General features: G+C 40.5%; 1 protein-coding gene across 5 annotated transcripts in view; it reads right to left on the bottom strand.

The window, feature by feature from the left end:
• The window catches only part of MYO5A (myosin VA), a 256332-nt gene that overhangs the window by 21002 nt on the left and 215990 nt on the right, over positions 1-19340 (bottom strand). For 2 of the 5 annotated variants that reach the window (XM_069765977.1, XM_069765976.1), the window contains exons 29-37: positions 15929-16029; positions 13630-13710; positions 7768-7966; positions 6468-6542; positions 5218-5311; positions 4834-4980; positions 3522-3676; positions 1443-1532; positions 469-619 (exon numbers count right to left, since the gene is read on the bottom strand). In XM_069765977.1, the coding sequence (XP_069622078.1) occupies positions 469-619; positions 1443-1532; positions 3522-3676; positions 4834-4980; positions 5218-5311; positions 6468-6542; positions 7768-7966; positions 13630-13710; positions 15929-16029 (1093 nt within the window). The remainder of the gene's footprint in view (positions 1-468; positions 620-1442; positions 1533-3521; positions 3677-4833; positions 4981-5217; positions 5312-6467; positions 6543-7767; positions 7967-13629; positions 13711-15928; positions 16030-19340) is intronic. The other 3 variants (XM_069765978.1, XM_069765979.1, XM_069765980.1) reach the window with 3 other exon arrangements.

Raw genomic sequence — 19340 nt, 5'->3', positions numbered from 1 at the left:
GCGTTTGCACCTTTTATTTGTCTGCTTTTTTGTAAGTTTCACTTGTTTTTCATTTGCGTCTTTTTTAAAGTCACTTTCTTATGTTCTTGTATGTTTTAATTGTGGAATAGGTTTAGGTTTTCCTAAAGAGAGCACTGAACAGTTTTAGCTAACTTTTGTTGTAACTAATAAAACAGCAGCTCCTCCTGCTACTGACATAGAAATGAATTGTGATTTTTTTCTACTATACAGAAGATGGTTATGGAACTTGGACTATGACAAACCCACCAAGCTTGCACGAGTATAGAGAACTCTGGAAAGACAGCCGTCAGTTGAATGAGCATCTGACAGTCATCTACGGAGGATGGGTACCTTTAGATAATAGGTTTTTCTTTTTAACCTAATATATTCCCAACACATTAACCTTTTTCAAGGCCTAGCATTACCGAAATGAAAATCTAAAGATCTCAGTAATTTCATATTACTCACCAATCATTGGTTGTAGGATATTCTCGAGCACTCTGACCAGCTGCTGATATATCTGAATAGCCAAGTCACTTAATACTTGTCTGTACTCCGCAAGATCGAAATTTGTGAGACAATGTTCATTCTGCCGACTTGAGTTGTGCTTCATAAATGCCTGCAGAGAGTGGAGGGTTAACCAACCATCTACACTTATCTTTATGATTTATGTTTTATTTAAAAAACAAAATAAATTCTAACTTTCTTAAAAACGTATATTGAGGTAAAAAAAAAAAAAAATTATGAAACCAGAAGGTGTTGTATAATTTAGCCCTCAATGGGGTCTTCCCTAAACCACAACTTACCAGCTATCAACAGAATACTGGTAATCCACAATTCTACATTATTCAAACCATAGTACAATCCACATGGAGCCTGTGTGCAAAGTCCTGCCGTGTGGAGGGACTATCGACAACATTGGCAAACTGACCATACTTGTTTCTTTTATGCACAGGCTAGTTGGTAAGAGTCAGGTCACTGTGAATCCCATCGTTGGGACTCCACTGATGTGGTTTCCATTGACATTAAATAGAGGGGCACTGTGCATGTGCAACGTTTACTCGTTAAAAAGTTGATTAAAATTACCCTACATAAAAACATTAAGGTTAGGAGAAAAAAACAAAAAACATAGCCTCATCAGGTTTATTTAATGTTGTCATATGAAAATGAAGATTTATATCAAGTATGTGTTATTTCATTAATATTTAAGAAGTAAAAATGTATATTTTGTAACAAAAACTGTTCTAAGAATTTCAAATATTCTGATGTGCAAATTGTCTTTTTAAAGACAATTAGAAGAAGACTTGAACTCTAGTGCTACCTATTAATAGGAGCATGTATGGCGTATAAGTCTCCTCACTCTGGCATGCCAGGCCTGGCTTGTCACTCTCCACAAGGAGAAACGTTACCCCTTAGACCACAATAATCAGATGAAATGTTACCTCTTCACCGCTGTACTGCTTCAGACAATGAAGGAATCGGCAGGTGTTGGAAAGCCAGAAGGACACGGTTTCAAAGTCATCACCTCTTTTCTGTCATAGAAAATGAAAAATAAATAAAACAAGTGTTGAACACTGTAAAACTGAAAAATGACTATTAAACGAGATTAAAAAGAATCAATAAAACGGAAAGAAGTACAATTGTGAATATAAGGCAGAATGCAAGAAGCCAAGTAAGAGTATCCAGGAGAGGACATACAGATGTGGAACGTTATATCTGCCACTTACGAGACAGGGTGCAGTATATATTATATGTACCGCACTGGTTGCAAATTGCCGCTGGGACAACAAATGACCCAATGTGTCTCAATTCACGCTCAATAAACTATTAGCACTATGTGCAGCACTCTGTAATGTTTTATTGGTGAATGGTTTCCTCTATTTTATAGCAGTGCTATGTACGGCTATCACCGCTAACATTTACACATGAATTTCTGCATAATTGGATATATGGACCAGCACACTCGTCGATTACAATAGCAATCACTTAGCGGGTTTCTTATTTCTAAATAAAGGAACAATCGGTTTTTAATCATCGTGTGATCTATTTATAACTCATTAATAAAGTTTCAATGTACATGGAATAAATATTTTATTATAAGAGAGCTGAGGCAAATTGGGCAAGTTGTTGTCCAAATGTTACAGGTAGATTAGAAGGGTCATCAGCACAAACAGACTAAGCAGCGCCTGGGCTTGAGAGTAGCAGATAACCACGCCATTGTTATGCAGTTGAAAGATGCCATGATGCGGAACGTCTCCCTCTTTCAGGGGCCGGAGAGAATGCCAGCTCTGGCTTGGAGCCATCCTACATTACAGTCTCAGTATCACACATTTTTTTTGTCAATATTAAGGCCGCAGTCACGCTGAGCGTCTTGCATCATTGCTTCTCTCCAGACATAGTCTCTATGGACTCCTTCCAAAAATAGAGCACAAACACGGTGTCTGCTTTGATCATGAGCCACAATACCCAGAGTACTGACAAATAATCGGTATAGACAGTTGCCAAACTACTTTCCATGTACGAGAACAATGGTGAAATTCCATGTCACAATAAATATTTGTATACTATGTTATGTACAAGACCAATTGAAGTTTTAGCTGTCCAATTTGGACATATACAACTTATACCAGGAACTTCAAGAGGGGCCAGGATGCCTTTCTTGAAATATATAATATTATAGGCTATGGGCACTAGATTCTGTGATGTGGCGTTGGTCTAAGGAACTAGTCTGATTGCTGTATGTGGAGTAGGGAAGGAATTGTTCCCCTAATATGGAGCTATTCGTGTCTACTTCATTGGGTTGTTACCTTCCTCTGGATCAACATGTTAGGCTATAGGTTAAACTTGATAGACTTAAGTCTACCTTCAGCCTTAAAAACTATCAACCAAGATGTTCCATATTAATTGCCTAAAATGTGAAGAGTTTCGAGCTTACTTAAATAAATTCCCCAGAATTAAACTTTTCTGAGTCATTGAACCTGCTTACACTCCAAGTCCACCATAAGGTCTGGTGATACCAGCCAACATGCTCTTAGCCAGCTGTGACACACATATCACATGGAAAATAACCTGCTCAGCAGTGACAGGTCAGAGGCAACAATGACAGGCTGTTTAGGCAATGTATTATGGTAATGAGGAAAGTGCCTGGGCAGCACACAAGGGCGGAGGAAGACCACACATACAATATCGTCATGTGCCGATTGTGACTAGATGCCCTGCCAGTGCAGCACCAGAATGAAAACAAGTGCCACGGATGAGTGACAGTATTTTTTGAGTTAAAATGGAATAAACATGGCAAATTAACATTTAAATAAAAGGAAACGACTTTAACCCACATCTACAGACTCATTTAGTATTTCACAACCTAGATATACTGAAACCCTACCGCTCCTTGTAACGTGGCCATGGGATCCCCAGAAGACAGTAGAAGTGTGGCATATTGATTTTTAGAATTGCTCAGCAGTTTCAAGGTAGGTACCGACTTATTTTTTTTTCTTCTGTCAAATAAAACAATAACTGACCTTCAGGATCTTTTTGATGCCATTGATGGTGGATGTGAGCAAGGAACGGACTTTCTGGTCATCATTGAGGTAATCAGCATGCCGCACACACATAAAGAGTATGTAAGCTGGCAGGCCAGGAATAAGGTTCACGGCAACACCACGGGGCTTCAAGTCTGGTATCGGAGAAAATAACAGGTGGCATTATTGGAGTTACAGGGGTTTCCTGGGCACACTGATTATCAAAGCTGTTAAAATTCTGCTCTGCTCCTGAGCGGTCACATGAAGGGAAGTGACCTCTAGGTCCTAATTTCCTGCTACAGTCTGTTCAAGCACAGAGTACAGAGATTTCCTGTCTGTGCTTTTAAGGGCTCAGCCAGCAGCTCTGCAGTGAGCTCTGAATAGTGATATCAGTGCCGTGGCTTGTGATCCTTGGCAAGCTTACAGTGACTGGGGATGTGTGCATGATGGAAGGGAAAGCAGGGGGAGCACACTGCGGGTGCCACAAAGATCAAGTAATCTTTTCAGCTTGTGACTTCAGCCATAGAGGATGGTGCCGAGTGTTCCAAAGGGTACGATTACATTACAATAAACGACTACCTTATATAACTCATTGCTCCCTACAGTACACCGAGCCTGTGTGGTGCCAGTGTCAGCACCTGTAATGTCATGGGTGCCGAAGTGTGTCAAGTTAGGTGGAGTGGGATGAACATGTTAGGTGCGAGAAACAACATGAACAATAGTTTATCCTTCTGAGACTGTATAGGAATCTCTAAAATGGTTCTTTGTAGGTGGAGTGGGCATCTCAATGATGAGAGGTAAGTGGGGGGATTGACTAAGCTGTGGGACAGATGCAACTATACCTCTTGAGAAATGTAGCCTAGACAGTGGAAGAAAAAGCTGGAAGTTCAGGATATACGTAATAACTACAAGGATGGCTACAAGGGGTTGAATGGGAGCTAAAAATGAAAATAAAAGGCAACAGGAGGTTTGGGAGCTCATTACATCCACACCCAGATAGTTTATATTATATAATTTTGGGGGGTAACCTAGAAAACCCCTTTAACATACAAGACAGCACTTCTAGAGGAGATATGATTGATACTGAAGTCTATTTATATGTAGTCAGATTTATTATTGTACTGCATTTACAAGTCTTACAGTCTTTTCCGATTTTACAGAGAAGTCAGCAGACTTGAAATGTGATATCTTCTCCATGTGCATGGCTGACAGTAAGAACCGTGAACAAGTATAGACTATGGAATAACTATATAGATATAGTTATTCCATATGGCATATTATCTCTAAGTCACAATCACCATTTACAGCTTACCCAGTATAAGGTTCTTAATCAGCTTCGGCTCATCCTCCCTCTTGTACTCCAGCATTCCTTGGAAGTCTTTCTCTTTTCGGGGAATATTAAGTGGACGTATCGGCTCATCCACTATTTGACCAGGAGACACGTTCTCCATTTGACCAACTACAGAAAAGGGGTATGCTTATATTAATAATTCTAAAATAATACGTTAGCAAATCACCCAGTGAATTGTGAGTGGTGATTGTTACCAGTGTTTATCAGCAATATACACTAGAAAGGAGAAAAAATAAATAAGGTAACAAATGAAAGGGAAATTTCCTAGTTAGAGACATTAAATGAAACACGAAAATTGTACCATCTGACAATATACAACGATTCATCTGAACTCTGTAGTGTTACCTTCAAGCTCTCCGATTTTCTTTGCAAACACTTTCAGCTGCTTTTTCAGCTTCCTGACGGTCTTATCTTGCTTCTCTAGTTGCTCCATTAGGTCCTAGAGATGATAACATTGTCTTAATAACACCACTCTTATTACATAAGTTCAGATTCTGTTAGTAAAAAACATGGCTTAAGATCAAGAAAGAACCTAACAACGCCATTCAGTGGCTCTCAGTTGCATTTACACTGAAAGAGTATAATGGAGGACTTAATGAGCAAAATGATTGGTCGTCAAGATAAATGATTTTTAGGCTTGCTTTTAAAAAAAATAAAAATCATTGTTCTCTCTCAGAACTGCATCGTCCGGTCTAAAAGGACTTGTGCAGATCGTTCAGTGATCGGACTACCTGTATGAGCAGGATACTACTTCCAACAGGTAAATATTTAGCCATCAGCGGTTGTTTAGTGCCGCCAGTCAGTGCATGTAAAAATGGACCCTTATACCACACGATTAGCAGGAATTGTGCATGTGCCCAATTCTAATGAGCAGGATACTTGCCAATCGGGCACATGTCTTGCCTGGTGTGTGGGACTATAATGTCATCTGCACCGTTCACCTCTGATACTGAAGTGGCGCCAGATAACTCCTATAACATTAATCATATACCCCTTTCTATCTGATGGTAAAGAGCTATACAGAAATGACTACTCCATACCAGGTGTCATAAAATGCTTAGTGTCTAAAACAAAACTTTTCATATGTTACTGTAAACCCACATTATACATATACAAGATACAAAAAGATGTGTTTCAAACTGCAGACATGTCTGTGAGTGATGACTGAAGAGCCCCCCATGGGCATTGCATAAGGCATGGTGCCACTTGTATAGTGCCATGGGTCATAGCAAATTACACAAGGGTTAGTAGTAGAAAGGAATCAGCGCATTACAAGAAATTATAAGATACTTATTCTGTTCACAAGCTGGAATAACCTTAATAACATCTAGAGCGTAGCACTATACACACAATGTGATTGGCGCACTCAGCATGCAGCAGCCTTGCATTTAGCTGGAGTTAGTCAGAAAATGTGCATTTGTCACAGGACTCAACATGAAGACACGAAACGATGAGACGGAAAGCTGTGGGGTAATGAAAGCGCGCAGCTTCGTCACACAAACGCCACTAGACAGGCGGCCAGGCCGGCAGAAATACTGTTAGTTCTCTAGGACACGGCTAAGGCGACAGAACAATCAGGCGCATGATTTACATACAATGATCCGTCTGTAAAGTGAAATCCGGTACGACTGATACTTCATTGGATCATCAGCATATAACTCCTCAAAATACTGAAAAAACAGGCAGAATAGATGGAGCCGCTCACTGCAGTAGCTTACTCAATAAACGTTAACATGTCCAAACACTGTGGAACACACTTCTATAGAAGGCTTTGGCAAATATAACACCAACTCACATTCTTACACAAGTCTAATCAACAAGGGTTGTGCCAGAAAGACGGTGAAATGTCCTTTATTCAGGCTATTCTGCATATATCTCATCTGTGGCCCGAAACTTACTACTATCCAACAATGCTACGCCACATTACAGGTCAGCAATACTATCATGTTCCACCAAGAGAAGGCTCAGAAGCCAAGTGTGGCCCCAAAACGCTCGGCATATCATTACTAGTACTTGGCAAGCAGCAAACCCATTTTACTGGTTAGATTTCTACTATTTAATCTACATGTGAATTATCATTAACTGCTAACAAAGTTGGTCTTTATTATAACTGATCATTATATGTCTCATTATTTTATGTACAACTTATAGGGGATGTTCATATTACAAAGATTTTGTTCTTTGCTTTTTACACTTGCACCTAAAACAGAGCCACTTTGCAAATAGATTAAAATACAGTTATATGAAAAAGTTTGGGCAGCCCTATTAATCTTAATGTTTTATAAAAATTGTTTTTTTTGCAACAGCTATTTCAGTTTCATATATCTAATAACTGTTGGACACAGTAATGTTTCTGCCTTGAAATGAGGTTTATTGTACTAACAGAAAATGTGCAATCTGCATTCAAACAAAATTTGACAGGTGCATAAGTATGGGCACCCTTATCATTTTCTTGTTTTAAATAATCCTACCTACTTTTTACTGACTTACTAAAGCACTTTTTTGGTTTTCTAACCTCATTGAGCTTTGAACTTCATAGCCAAGTGTATGCAGTCATGAGAAAAGCTACTTAAAGTGGCCACTTGCAAGTTGTTCTCCTGTTTGAATCTCCTCTGAAGAGTGGCATCATGGGCTCCTCAAAACAATGAGACTATTGTACACTTGTAGTCTGTTACCATGGAGACTAAAGTCTGGAGAAAGCTTGTTGTTATTTTTAATGAAGCCCTACATTATTTTCTATTTTAGCTACACTCAACCATACAATAAATTTACACATGAGATTAATGAGCATAATGAAGAAAGCAATGATTATACAAATGTCACTCCATGATTTATGGTGTATAGTGATCTGAAGCAGGTGGTTAGGTGTAAGGTCAGTCCTGTTATATTGCATACCAAGTTTTCATTTGTCAGCCGGGTGATTTCATGCTGTAAACTGGCTTCTATGCGTGCCTCAGGAGGCAGCTGAAGATTTTGGGCAAGGAGCTGTTGCTGACGATTGTTCTCCTCCTTAAGACCCTGGATCTCTCCTCTCAGAGATTCCACCTCATTTTCATAAGTCTTCTTCTGAGCTTGTAACTGTGTTTCTAGAACCCTATAATCCAGCGAGAAAAAGGTAGATACTTAACATACACACATTATTATCCCTCACAAGGAAGCACAGCTGCAAAGCTCCATCTCCCCTCAGCACTGCATGCTGCGAAACCCATCACACCGGTTATAGCTGCCAGTCAGGACAGCACATATGAGAAGGGCAGAGAAAAGCTAAAGGTACCGTCACACATAGCGACGCTGCAGCGATACCGACAACGATCCGGATCGCTGCAGCGTCGCTGTTTGGTCGCTGGAGAGCTGTCACACAGACAGCTCTCCAGCGACCAACGATCCCCGGTAACCAGGGTAAACATCGGGTAACTAAGCGCAGGGCCGCGCTTAGTAACCCGATGTTTACCCTGGTTACCATCCTAAAAAGTAAAAAAACAAACGCTACATACTTACCTTCCGCTGTCTGTCCTCGGCGCTCTGCTTCTCTGGTCTGGCTGTGAGCGCCGGGCAGCCAGAAAGCAGAGCGGTGACGTCACCGCTCTGCTTTCCGGCTGACCGACGCTCACAGCCAGAGCAGGAGGAGTGCAGAGCACAGCGCTGGAGGAGTGCAGAGCACAGCGCTGGAGGACAGAGAGTGGTAGGTAAGTATGTAGTGTTTGTTTTTTTACTTTTAGGATGGTAACCAGGGTAAACATCGGGTTACTAAGCGCGGCCCTGCGCTTAGTTACCCGATGTTTACCCTGGTTACCAGCAAAGACATCGCTGAATCGGTGTCACACACGCCGATTCAGCGATGTCTACGGGGAGTCCAGCGACGAAATAAAGTTCTGGACTTTCTTCCCCGACCAGCGATCTCCCAAGCAGGGGCCTGATCGCTGCTGCCTGTCACACTGGACGATATCGCTAGCGAGGACGCTGCAACGTCACGGATCGCTAGCGATATCGTCTAGTGTGACAGTACCTTTAGAAGGTTACAGAACAAAATCATTATGGTTAGCAGTCCAAACACATTTTACACGACAACCATTAGTAAACTGCAACAAATAAAGGCAAATTTCTCAATGTTAATTTGGCAGTCACACTTGTTATGGCGAACTAAAGGTGGAGTAATATTGACCTAAACTGGTGTTATTGGGGTTGTTAGACGAAGAACAGTGGCAGCATTACACCTAAGCCTAAGAAAATTCTTGGCTACGAAAACAATTGTTCTCCCTGACCCTCAAGGATCGCAGTAGTTATATTTCGTTCTTGCTATGTGTGTTCTTTTTTTTCCTTTCCTCATCTCAGTCTGAAGCGCTGCAAACCTGATACTAGCATTCCTCCAGCATTTTGCTCATGGCTTTGGTCTATGATAATCAGTCCTGATGTCTTATCTAGCCGGAGGATCCTTAATATTTCTCTGCTCCATGTATACGTTCCCCGGGGCTGTTACAATATTACTTCTGTTCTGTATATGTAACAACTTAAAGGGAAAAGGTCAGCTGTTTTGGCCGCTATAAGATGCAGCCACTGCATTTCAGGGCTTATCTACAGCATTCCATAATATGTTTTCTCGTTACACCATTTAACGATCAGGTTAATTCTTTTTTAATTATACTTGTTTGCATCCTCCCCCGCCCAGGAGCTGTGGTGCGATCAGACCATGTTCTTGTACGGTCAGACACGGCCATTACACAGCACACAGCAGGGGCACATTTTATAAGATTATCTCAGCACAAGGACATTTTATTTAAACAAATCCAATTATGGATATTATTATTCCACATTCTATTGATTAAAATTAGCTTTTGTTTGTGGGGAAAACCCCTTTAAATTTCATCTAATGGACGTTCATTATGACTGAAATCAGATATTTTGAGCAACTTTAGGGTATGTGCACACGTCAGGATTTCTTGCAGAAATTTTCCTGACAAAAACCGGACATTTCTGCCAGAAATCCGCATGCGTTTTTACCGCGATTTTGACGTGTTTTTGGTGCGTTTTTTCCCAAATGCATAGAATTGCGAGAAAAACGCAGAAAATCCGCAAAAATAATGAACATGCTCATTTTTTTACCGCGATGCGTTTTTTTCGCGGAAAAAAACGCATCCATGTGCACAAAACATGCAGAATGTATTCTAAATGATAGAATGCATACTGTATGCGTTTTTAATGAGTTTTTATAGCTTTTTTAGTGCGAAAAAACCTGTACGTGTGCACATAGCCTTAGTCTAATGTGTAAGGACGACCCTTTAAATTGTTTGCAACAAGCACTGGTCCAAGCTGATAAGGAAATGTTCTTAATAAAGGCCATCTAAGACAGATAAATGGACACAGAAGAAACAGGTCGTCGTTCAGCTCTGCTGTTTCAGTGTTGTCTATATGGAGAAGGAAGAAACTCATGAATACAACTGTCCCTATAACAAAGCTGAACCAGCACAGTACAGAACAATAACTGTTCTCATGAGTATCTGAGGCTTCAGGCCTGAAACTGCAAGCTCTTGACAATTTAGCATATACATAAGGCTCTGCTCACATGTCTAATCGTACATTCCGTTTTTTCTGTTCAATTTTACTTAAAGGGGTTTTCTCCCAAACATAGTATATTTTATTTAATAGATCTTGGAATAATAATAAGTTTTACAATGGATGCGTTTAAATAAAATGTTCCTGTGCTGAGACAATCTTATAAATGTGCCCCTGCTGTGTACAGTGTAATGGCCGTGTCTGACCTTGCAGGAACATGGTCTGATCACACCACAGCTCTGGGCAGGGGAGGGGGGAGCGCGTATATAGATGGGATCACAGCGGATTCTTTTCGTGTGGCAAAACATGCTGCCTGTTTTTAGGCAAAGTCTTATGTGAATAAAACAATTTGCAATACTGTGCTGTCTTATCTACAGTATATCATCCCTTTTAATTCCTCCCCTGCTCAGGAGCTGTGGGTATGGTGAGACCATGTTCCTGCATGGTCAGACACAGAAAGGTGGATATTTAGTACACTTGAATATTATTTCATACAACAAACGAGCATTTTACACGTCCGTTGGAGGATTGGCAGCCTGCTTACAATGGCGGTCATAGGAACGGTCACGTCCCGATAATTGTCAAGTGTAAATGCACCCTGAGGCCATGTGCGCATGTTCAGTATTTGGTGACGTTTTACCTCAGTATTACGAGTGGGTGATAAATACAGAAGTGGTGATGTATTTCTATTATACTTTTCCTCTGACGGTTTCACTCCTGGTTTTGGCTTATAAATCCTGAGGTAAAAAGCTCACCAAATATTCAACGTGTGCACGTGGCCTTAGGGTACAGGCACAAGTTAAGTGTTTGCTGCGTTTTTGTCACATTTTTTTCTCCACAGATTTGTTACAAAACTGAAGGATTTCCTAGTACCAGCAAAGTGAATCATATTCCTGAAGTCTCATTTTTCCTTGAAGATTTGAAGCGGTTTCTAATCTGCAGAATGTCAATTCTTGTGGAGTTTTCACCTATTCTAAAGAAAAAAATGCAAAAAAAATGGCATGTAAAATCCGTAAATAAGTGCAGATTTATGCTGCCTTTTTCCTGCCTATACATCAGTATTTGCAACAGATTTACAGCAGAAAAATCTGCTGCAGTTACAAATGTGTTGGCAATACTGAACATGTGCACCTACCTTCAGGAATTCAGCACCACATCGTTATTGCAAAATATTAATCTCCTTAATTCCACTGATACAGGAACATGTACCAAAAATAAATGATTTCTATACATTGTCCGGTACTAATTGAATAAAAAAGACCAATACTTTGCACGTTGTGGTGCTGGATTCCCTTCTAGACGATTCCTGTTTTTTGGCCCTTCACCTTCCGAGCACTCACAAAACTTGGAGTCAAGACTGCGATTACCCTGGCATCATTGAGCCGATTTGTAATCTTTATACAGAGACTGTGTCCATTCTTTCAGGAAGAGAATCGGAATAACTAATCCAATTCACCAGTTATGGATATGGAAACAGAGGCCCAGCTCATTATTATGAGGTCAGCCCGAGTTCTCATTTTAGAAAGGAAGAAATGCCTCTTCTTCCAGAACTTTTTTCACCTCTCTAAAAAAAAAAACCATCACCGTATGGAATGATAATAATGAAAAACAAAAAAAATTGGTAAAAGGAAAAAAACAACGAAAATGTACAACTAGCAGACAATGCAAAGGATCAATTATTCGGTTTGTCTGTTGCTTAATTAATTATTATTTTATTATTATTATTATGGGGTCTCATCTGGGTTCTGATTTTAGAAGCGAAAACATTTTCTGGCCTTAAGATTTTATTTTTTCTTTCTTAAAAAAGACATAAAAAGAGAAGGCAAAAGAACTTGGTAAAAAAGAAAAAAACAATCAAAATGTACCAATGGGGCCCCTCTGCATAACTGATACAAAGGATTAATTGCTCTGCTTGTCAGTTCTTGAATCTACAGACAAGCAGAATGTCAGGACGGGCATGTGAACAGAGACCAAGATATTAAATACCTATTGTCACGTTTCATTTATACCAAATGATCGGTAGTATATCACTCTCTAACCCCAACAGTTTGCCAATTAAAGGGTTATTTTGGATACTCTAATATCCAATTGATGCCTGCCAGGACACAGGTGTGATCTGCATGCATCTCTTAACACAGAAGTGTGCGGAGTCAGAATAATTTTAAGAATATAAAAATAAACAATATTGTACTGAACCATTCAATAAAATAGGAAAAAGAAGCATATAAAACGTTCTGATGGCCGTATTTAATAGCAAGACAGATTATTGTCAATCTACAAGGCAAATACATCCACAAACTAATTCGTAATGTTAAGTAAATATGAAATACAAAAAAAAATAAAAATAATATGATTACTATAAAAAATGCTTCTGTTTAATACTAAGACATCCGAATATGAAGAATTGATCAGAAATACAGTGTTCATCTCAGCTAGACCGATATACAGCCTATTTAAAGCTAGGAGAGTAATATTTAAAGTCTCCATATACTCTCTCCAAATTCCTATATGTCACAAAAATACAAGGACTAAAAGAAGTTGTTATTAGAATGATATGTAATAATTGCAATCTAGTCTATTTTTCAATTATTATACTTTAATTTTGGATAATAAAATGATTTTGCAGTCAAGACAAAAAGAGAAGGTGAAAGAATATGGTAAAAAAAAACAAAAAACAAAAAAAAACAAAACCACAAAACCACCACCAAAATGCACCGCTAAAGAAAAAAAAAAAAAGAAAAGAAACCTCCCACAGCGAATCTATTGCAACCCAGCTCCATTGCCGGAGGGTTAAAGCTTTATTAGGCAGCAGTAAGCAATATTTGCTGGGCAGAAGACACAGGTGTATTCATCTTATTTAACCTTGTACCAATGAAAGCAAGAAACACAACCCAGAGAGAAAATAAGGAGAACTGCATTCGACTGCGGAGACCCACCGCAATACCCATGTGTGCTGTTAAACCTGCACCAATCAAGTGTAAAGGGAACCAGTGTAATTTCTGGCTCATGTGCTCTTGGGCTGCAAGTATCTTTGCGAAGGCATCAGTAATATAAATATGTGGGCAGAAAATTAAAAAGCCAAAATGTGTTATTTTTCGGCATGTTCGGTATTGTCGTTTCCAATTTCGTGCATGGTTTAAGCTCTCGCCATTGTTAGTAAGATGCAAAATGCAGATCCCTAATCCCCAAGGTGATGAATTTGGTAACCTGTTGGCCTGTTTTAACCCTTCATATGCCAGCCAGAGCTCTCCGTCCTCATTCAGCGTATGGTAATCCTGCGGTGGGGTTCTTTTTCAAAATGATTAAAAGAAAAAAAAGAACAATAGTGAAACAGAAAATGGATTGAAGATGATGATGAAAATAAAACAAAGTAGTATAAATCTGGCTTCATAAAACAAGATGGTTCAAGAACTATGGAATGTCAACAATAACGTTGATAAATCCTAACGATTGGGGTTTCCCTCTGCCCCCGCGGTGCTAGATGGTGGACAAAAATCTGTGCTCTCGGATGGACAAATTTAGACTTAAAACAAAAACACAGAAGTCTGAATAATGTCTTGTCTCAGGCGGTGGACGGATATACTCCGATGTACTCCAAACTGGAGAACAATCATCACAACCAGTAAAATGTAATCTAAGACGCCCTAAACAATATACCAAGAAAAAACTATGACATTTTTATTATTACCTAATAAAGTAAAGACACTAAAAATAGATATCAAAGGAGAAAAGGTGTCAATCCTCCACGGAACAGAGTTGTTAATCAATGCAGAACAAAAGGTTGATACACGAAAGATAAATATCTTGGTACCGTGTTAGCCAGTCCACTGAGGACTCTCAGCACAAAAGATTGGACATGTTAAAATTCAATATACCCCATCTTTTTCCCTGACATGGAAAAATAATCCAAAAAAGAAAGACCAAATACATAAGATGGTTGGCAAGTCCTCAAAATACCGGTGCTTAGTCAACTTATGTATAATGTGCATGGCCACCTTGAGGGTATGTGCACACGTTCAGGTTTTTTCGCTTTTATTAGCGTTTTTTGCAATAAAAACGCTATAAAAACTCATTAAAAACGCATACATTATGCATCATATCATTTAGAATGCATTCTGCATGTTTTGTGCAGATGATGCGTTTTTTTCCACGAAAAAAAAACGCATCGCGGTAAAAAAAGCAGCATGTTCATTAATTTTGCAGATTTTCTGCGTTTTTCCCGCTATTCTATGCATTTGGAAAAAAACGCACAAAAAACGCACCAAAAACTAATCAAAAACGTGTCAAAAACGCATGAAAAAACACGAAAAAAACGCATGCGGATTTCTGGCAGAAATGTCCGGTTTTTGTCAGGAAAATTTCTGCAAGAAATACTGACGTGTGCACATACCCTGATACTCCGTAAGCAAGGCATTTAAAAGTTATGCAGCCAAGAATCCTTCTGATACATTCCTTAAGATTTGAGGACCATACTTGTAAACGAAAACATGGATTTAAAGGGGTTTTTTTCTCGTAATAATTTTTCCTTACCATTATTTAATTATAAAATTAGCTGATACTCAACCTTCCCACTGTGCCTTGAGCCACTGCTCCGTAAATGTGTAAGGCTGCAACAGTGAAGTCAGAACGTCAGATCGTCAGATCAGCAGCGCTGCAGCCAATCACTCTGCTCATCCGCTAGAGCTCTGTAACGCGGAGCCCTGTGAGTGGCTGCAGCACTGTTGTCACCCCTACAGTGTGAGTGCACATTCACAGAAGCAGTGGTGGAGTGCATAGCTGCATACCCCAAAAATATTTGAAAGGAATAAACGGCTTTTTATTTTCAAGAAAAAGCGCTTTCCTAGAGATGTAACATGAATTGCCTGTTCATATTCAATTTTCTATCTTGCTATTTATACTTTCTAAATATTGGCACACATCACTTTAGAATCCCATCAAGTCAACGGGTCCAAATGTGAGCTCGTTTTGTTGAAGTATAATAGCATAAAAGAGGAGTGCTTCTTTATCAAAAAGAAAATATAAATCTAGATAATAATTGGTGGATCTTATATCCTAGCTGCAGTTCATGTAATATCACCCTTTTTCATTTGTGTTGCACATTTCTAAATTTGATTTAATAAAATATTGACACACATATGCAACTCAATCAAATAACAGATTGTAAAATTATTTGAATCTCACTTATAAAATCTTATTAGTAACTTCTAAATAAGATGCACTTTGCAGACCACAAAAACTTACTGCTTCCAACTCCAGTAAGAACAAAAGGATTGGGCCTGATAAAATTCAATATGCCCAATCCTTTAAAACCCCGTTGTCAATACTTAATAAGAATGCCAATAAGTAACTGGTGCTAACTGCTGCAATACTTTTTATCTTTTTGACATCTCTTACCTCTTCAATGAATGACACTGGTGCATATACCAACAATGGTCTAGCAAATAAAGAATAAACAGATTTTAGCTAGAACTAGCAAAAAGTAGTATGATCAAGGGTAATAACTCACCTGTTGCTTTCCTTCATGCCTGTATAAGCCTGAGCAATCTCCCTATGATCCTTCATTTTCTTTACATCCTCAGATATAGGTAATGTGTCTGTCATAGTGTCCTGAAGGAATAAAGCTATTACTTTATATATTGACCACATTTACCATATCTAAACAATTCTGCTCAAGGAAAGCACCTCTCTATTCAGCGGGGGTGGGGGGCTTTGGCTATAGCACGGACCTCCGGTGTCATCTGCAGTAATACATTTATGATAGGCCACCATAAAGATTGGCCTTAAAAAATAATACACCTGGAAACCATCGTTTAGTGATCGCTGAGCAAATTAGTACAGAAACATAGCAATAGCTAATAAACCATTGCAGTCAATATGATCATGTGATAACATTTATCAAGAAAGTAATTTCATCATGTTTTCCGTCATTTACACAATTATTATACTAATGTTTGGCAATAGTGCAATGAACCACACTAATAGTATCTATCTTTTGTAAACAGACTTTAAAGGTTCTAACTTTTAATTTTATTATATTTTTAAAAGCATGGTCTATTTACAAAAATAGGGATTTTTGTGTACTCACCGTAAAATCCTTTTCTCCGAGCCATTCATTGGGGGACACAGACCGTGGGTGTATGCTGCTGCCAATAGGAGGCTGACACTAAGTGATACAAAAAAAAGTTAGCTCCTCCCCTGCAGTATATACCCTCCTGCTGGCTCTCAGCTAACCAGTTCGGTGCAAAAGCAGTAGGAGATCAATAACAATATATGAGCGTATAGCATGTCATATTCTAAAAAACAAGCATAAGCTAATGACAGGGTGGGAGCTGTGTCCCCCAATGAATGGCTCGGAGAAAAGGATTTTACGGTGAGTACACAAAAATCCCTATTTCTCCTTCGCCTCATTGGGGGACACAGACCGTGGGACGTCCCAAAGCAGTCCCTGGGTGGGGACAACAATAGATCAGGCCCTGTGTAACCGCTACTTACAAGTGCGCCACCGCGGCCTGCAGAGTCCGCCTGCCCAGACTCACATCTGTGGAAGTGTGGGAATTATAGTGCTTCAAGAATGCATGCAGACTGGATGAATCCGCAAGCTTGCAGGCGTGCCTTGCTGACGCCTGGTGCCTAGAACCCTTGATAGACAGGGAGATAGGCTGACATCTAGCACGGAAGGACTCCTGGATGGTGAAAAGAATTCACCATGTTATCATGGTCGATGAAACGGCTAAACTCTTCCTGAAAATGACAGGAAGCCTTCCTCTACCGTCAGGAAGCCCAAATAAAATGTCCAACCTTCAGAAGGATGCTGTCCCCAAGACGTACCTACTCAGAGCACTCACTTCGTCCAGAATATGGGGGATCTTATTCCATTTTGTGGACTGGAGCCAAAAGAGATGAGGGAAGAACTATGCCCTCATAACAGTGGTAATACAGTACCACCTTGGTAACAAGGGATGGAGATGGCCTGAGGACAACCTTGCCTCGAAGGTAATAAGGGAAAAAAGTCTGAAAGAGCAGAGGAGCTAGCTCCGAAGACTCGTCAGAGTGAGAATATCGCAGAGGAGAACGGGACGACTTTCCCTGATAGTAAAGTCTGCCCGAATGAAAAAGAAGCCTACTGTAAGGCTCCTAGGAATAATAAGGTCCCAATGATCTAACGGTATGCGATAGGGAAGAACTACGTGTGAAAACTCCCTGTGAGAAAGTCCCTACTTGCAGTTGTGCTGCGATAAGATACTAGCTCCGCAAACAAAAAACGGACGTGGTCAGTGCGGATCTCTGAGGATCACTGGGGCCCCTTTCTGCTTCCGAAAGGCTTTCGGAAGCAGTGGAAGGGGAGTTATGGAAACTGGTACCACGGCAGAACCAGAGCATGCAGAGCGATGGCTCTTGGATCTCGAGGCCGAACCACGAACTCGAGTACATTGGCCTTCAGTCTGGATGTCATCCCACCTACAACTGGAGAGCTCCAGTAAGGACAGATCTGATGGAAGACTTCGGGGTGAAGTTCCCACTGACTTGAGGCGGAACCCTGACGGCTGAATTTGTTTGCCGTTCAGAGTTCTACTTCTGGGATATATACTGCCGAGATCACCGAATAATAGACTTCGGCCCATCAGAGAAAGTGAGGTACCTCGGTCATGGCGCCTGATCGTGGGTACCTGCTAGATGACTGACGTAAGGCACGGCCGTGGCATTATCCAATTGAATTCGGATAGGGTGACCCGCCAGAAGGCAGTGGACCTGATGTAAGACAACCGTTCGGATCTCCAGAACAATGATGGGAAGAAGAAGACTGGCATTGGTAGTTACTAATAACCATTGAACCGGGAGAAAGGCCCTGGATAAAGAAGGAGCTCAGAGACTATTGTCTGAAAGTCTATTTGACTTGCTGAAAACGAGCGGAGCGAAGGAAACCGTTTCCATTGTCGTCACCATTTTTGCTCAGAACTCTCGTAGCAAATCGAATGAAATGAGGGGTGAGTAATCAAGTCCTCAGAACTCTCCTTGCGCGAGCTCCCTGTTGAAGGGCCATGACCTTGTCTCGAGGAAGAATTACCATCCTTCTAGAAGTGTGCAGGATCATCCTCAAAAAGGATATCTGCTGGGCTGGATATGAGGAGAACTTGTCTAAGTGTAGCTGCCAGCCCAGGAGAGAATGTATCGCAAGAGATATAGACGACTCAGCGTAGTCCTGGAAGGGCGGCTAGACAGACCAAACAGGGCAGGACGAGCACGCCTCTAGAGTGCAAGAGAAACATGACATCCGCCATGACCCGAACGAACACTCTGGGTGCGGAAGCAAGGCCAAAGGACAAGGTTGTGACATGAAAATGCTGTTGACGAATGGAAAGGCGAAGGAGTTTTTGCAGAGGGCAAGCAACCCGAATGTCGATGGATGCCGGAAACTGCACCTTTTTCTGTTGAAGTAATGGCTGAGCGGAGGAACTCCATCCAAAGAAGGAGGACCATGTCAAAGGTTGTTAGAAGTTTGAGGTCCAGGGTCGATCTTACTTTTCGTTCCCCTGTTTGGAACCAAGATCCCTTAGATCTAGACTGTGCTGGACAATCCTTATACAATCCTTTGTCAGTCTCCCGCTCAAAGGATTTGATTGGCCAGTTGTTGCTGGTGTGAATCAAGGTAGTTAAGGTCTCCAGCCAAGAGACCATTGCTCTAGCAATCCATGCGGCCGCTAGGGAGGATAGAGCGCTGGACTCGAAGCTGCAAGACGGAACGAACCAGATTTGCTATCTGACAGTCCGTGGTATTTTTAATTGATGACCCATCAGGTAGGGATACTGGTAGGAATACCACAGGAGATTCTACCCGGTTAATCTGCCCCATGGCAGAATGTGCGGCTGCATCCAGCAGGTCATAGTCTCTTGCCATCTCCTCTTTTCACGGTGCAGAG

Source organism: Ranitomeya imitator, chromosome 4 (genome assembly GCF_032444005.1).
Source record: "Ranitomeya imitator isolate aRanImi1 chromosome 4, aRanImi1.pri, whole genome shotgun sequence".
NCBI classification, from domain to species: Eukaryota; Metazoa; Chordata; class Amphibia; order Anura; family Dendrobatidae; genus Ranitomeya; species Ranitomeya imitator.
Note: the sequence above shows the minus strand (reverse complement) of the source record. Positions and strands in the feature narration are given on the sequence as shown.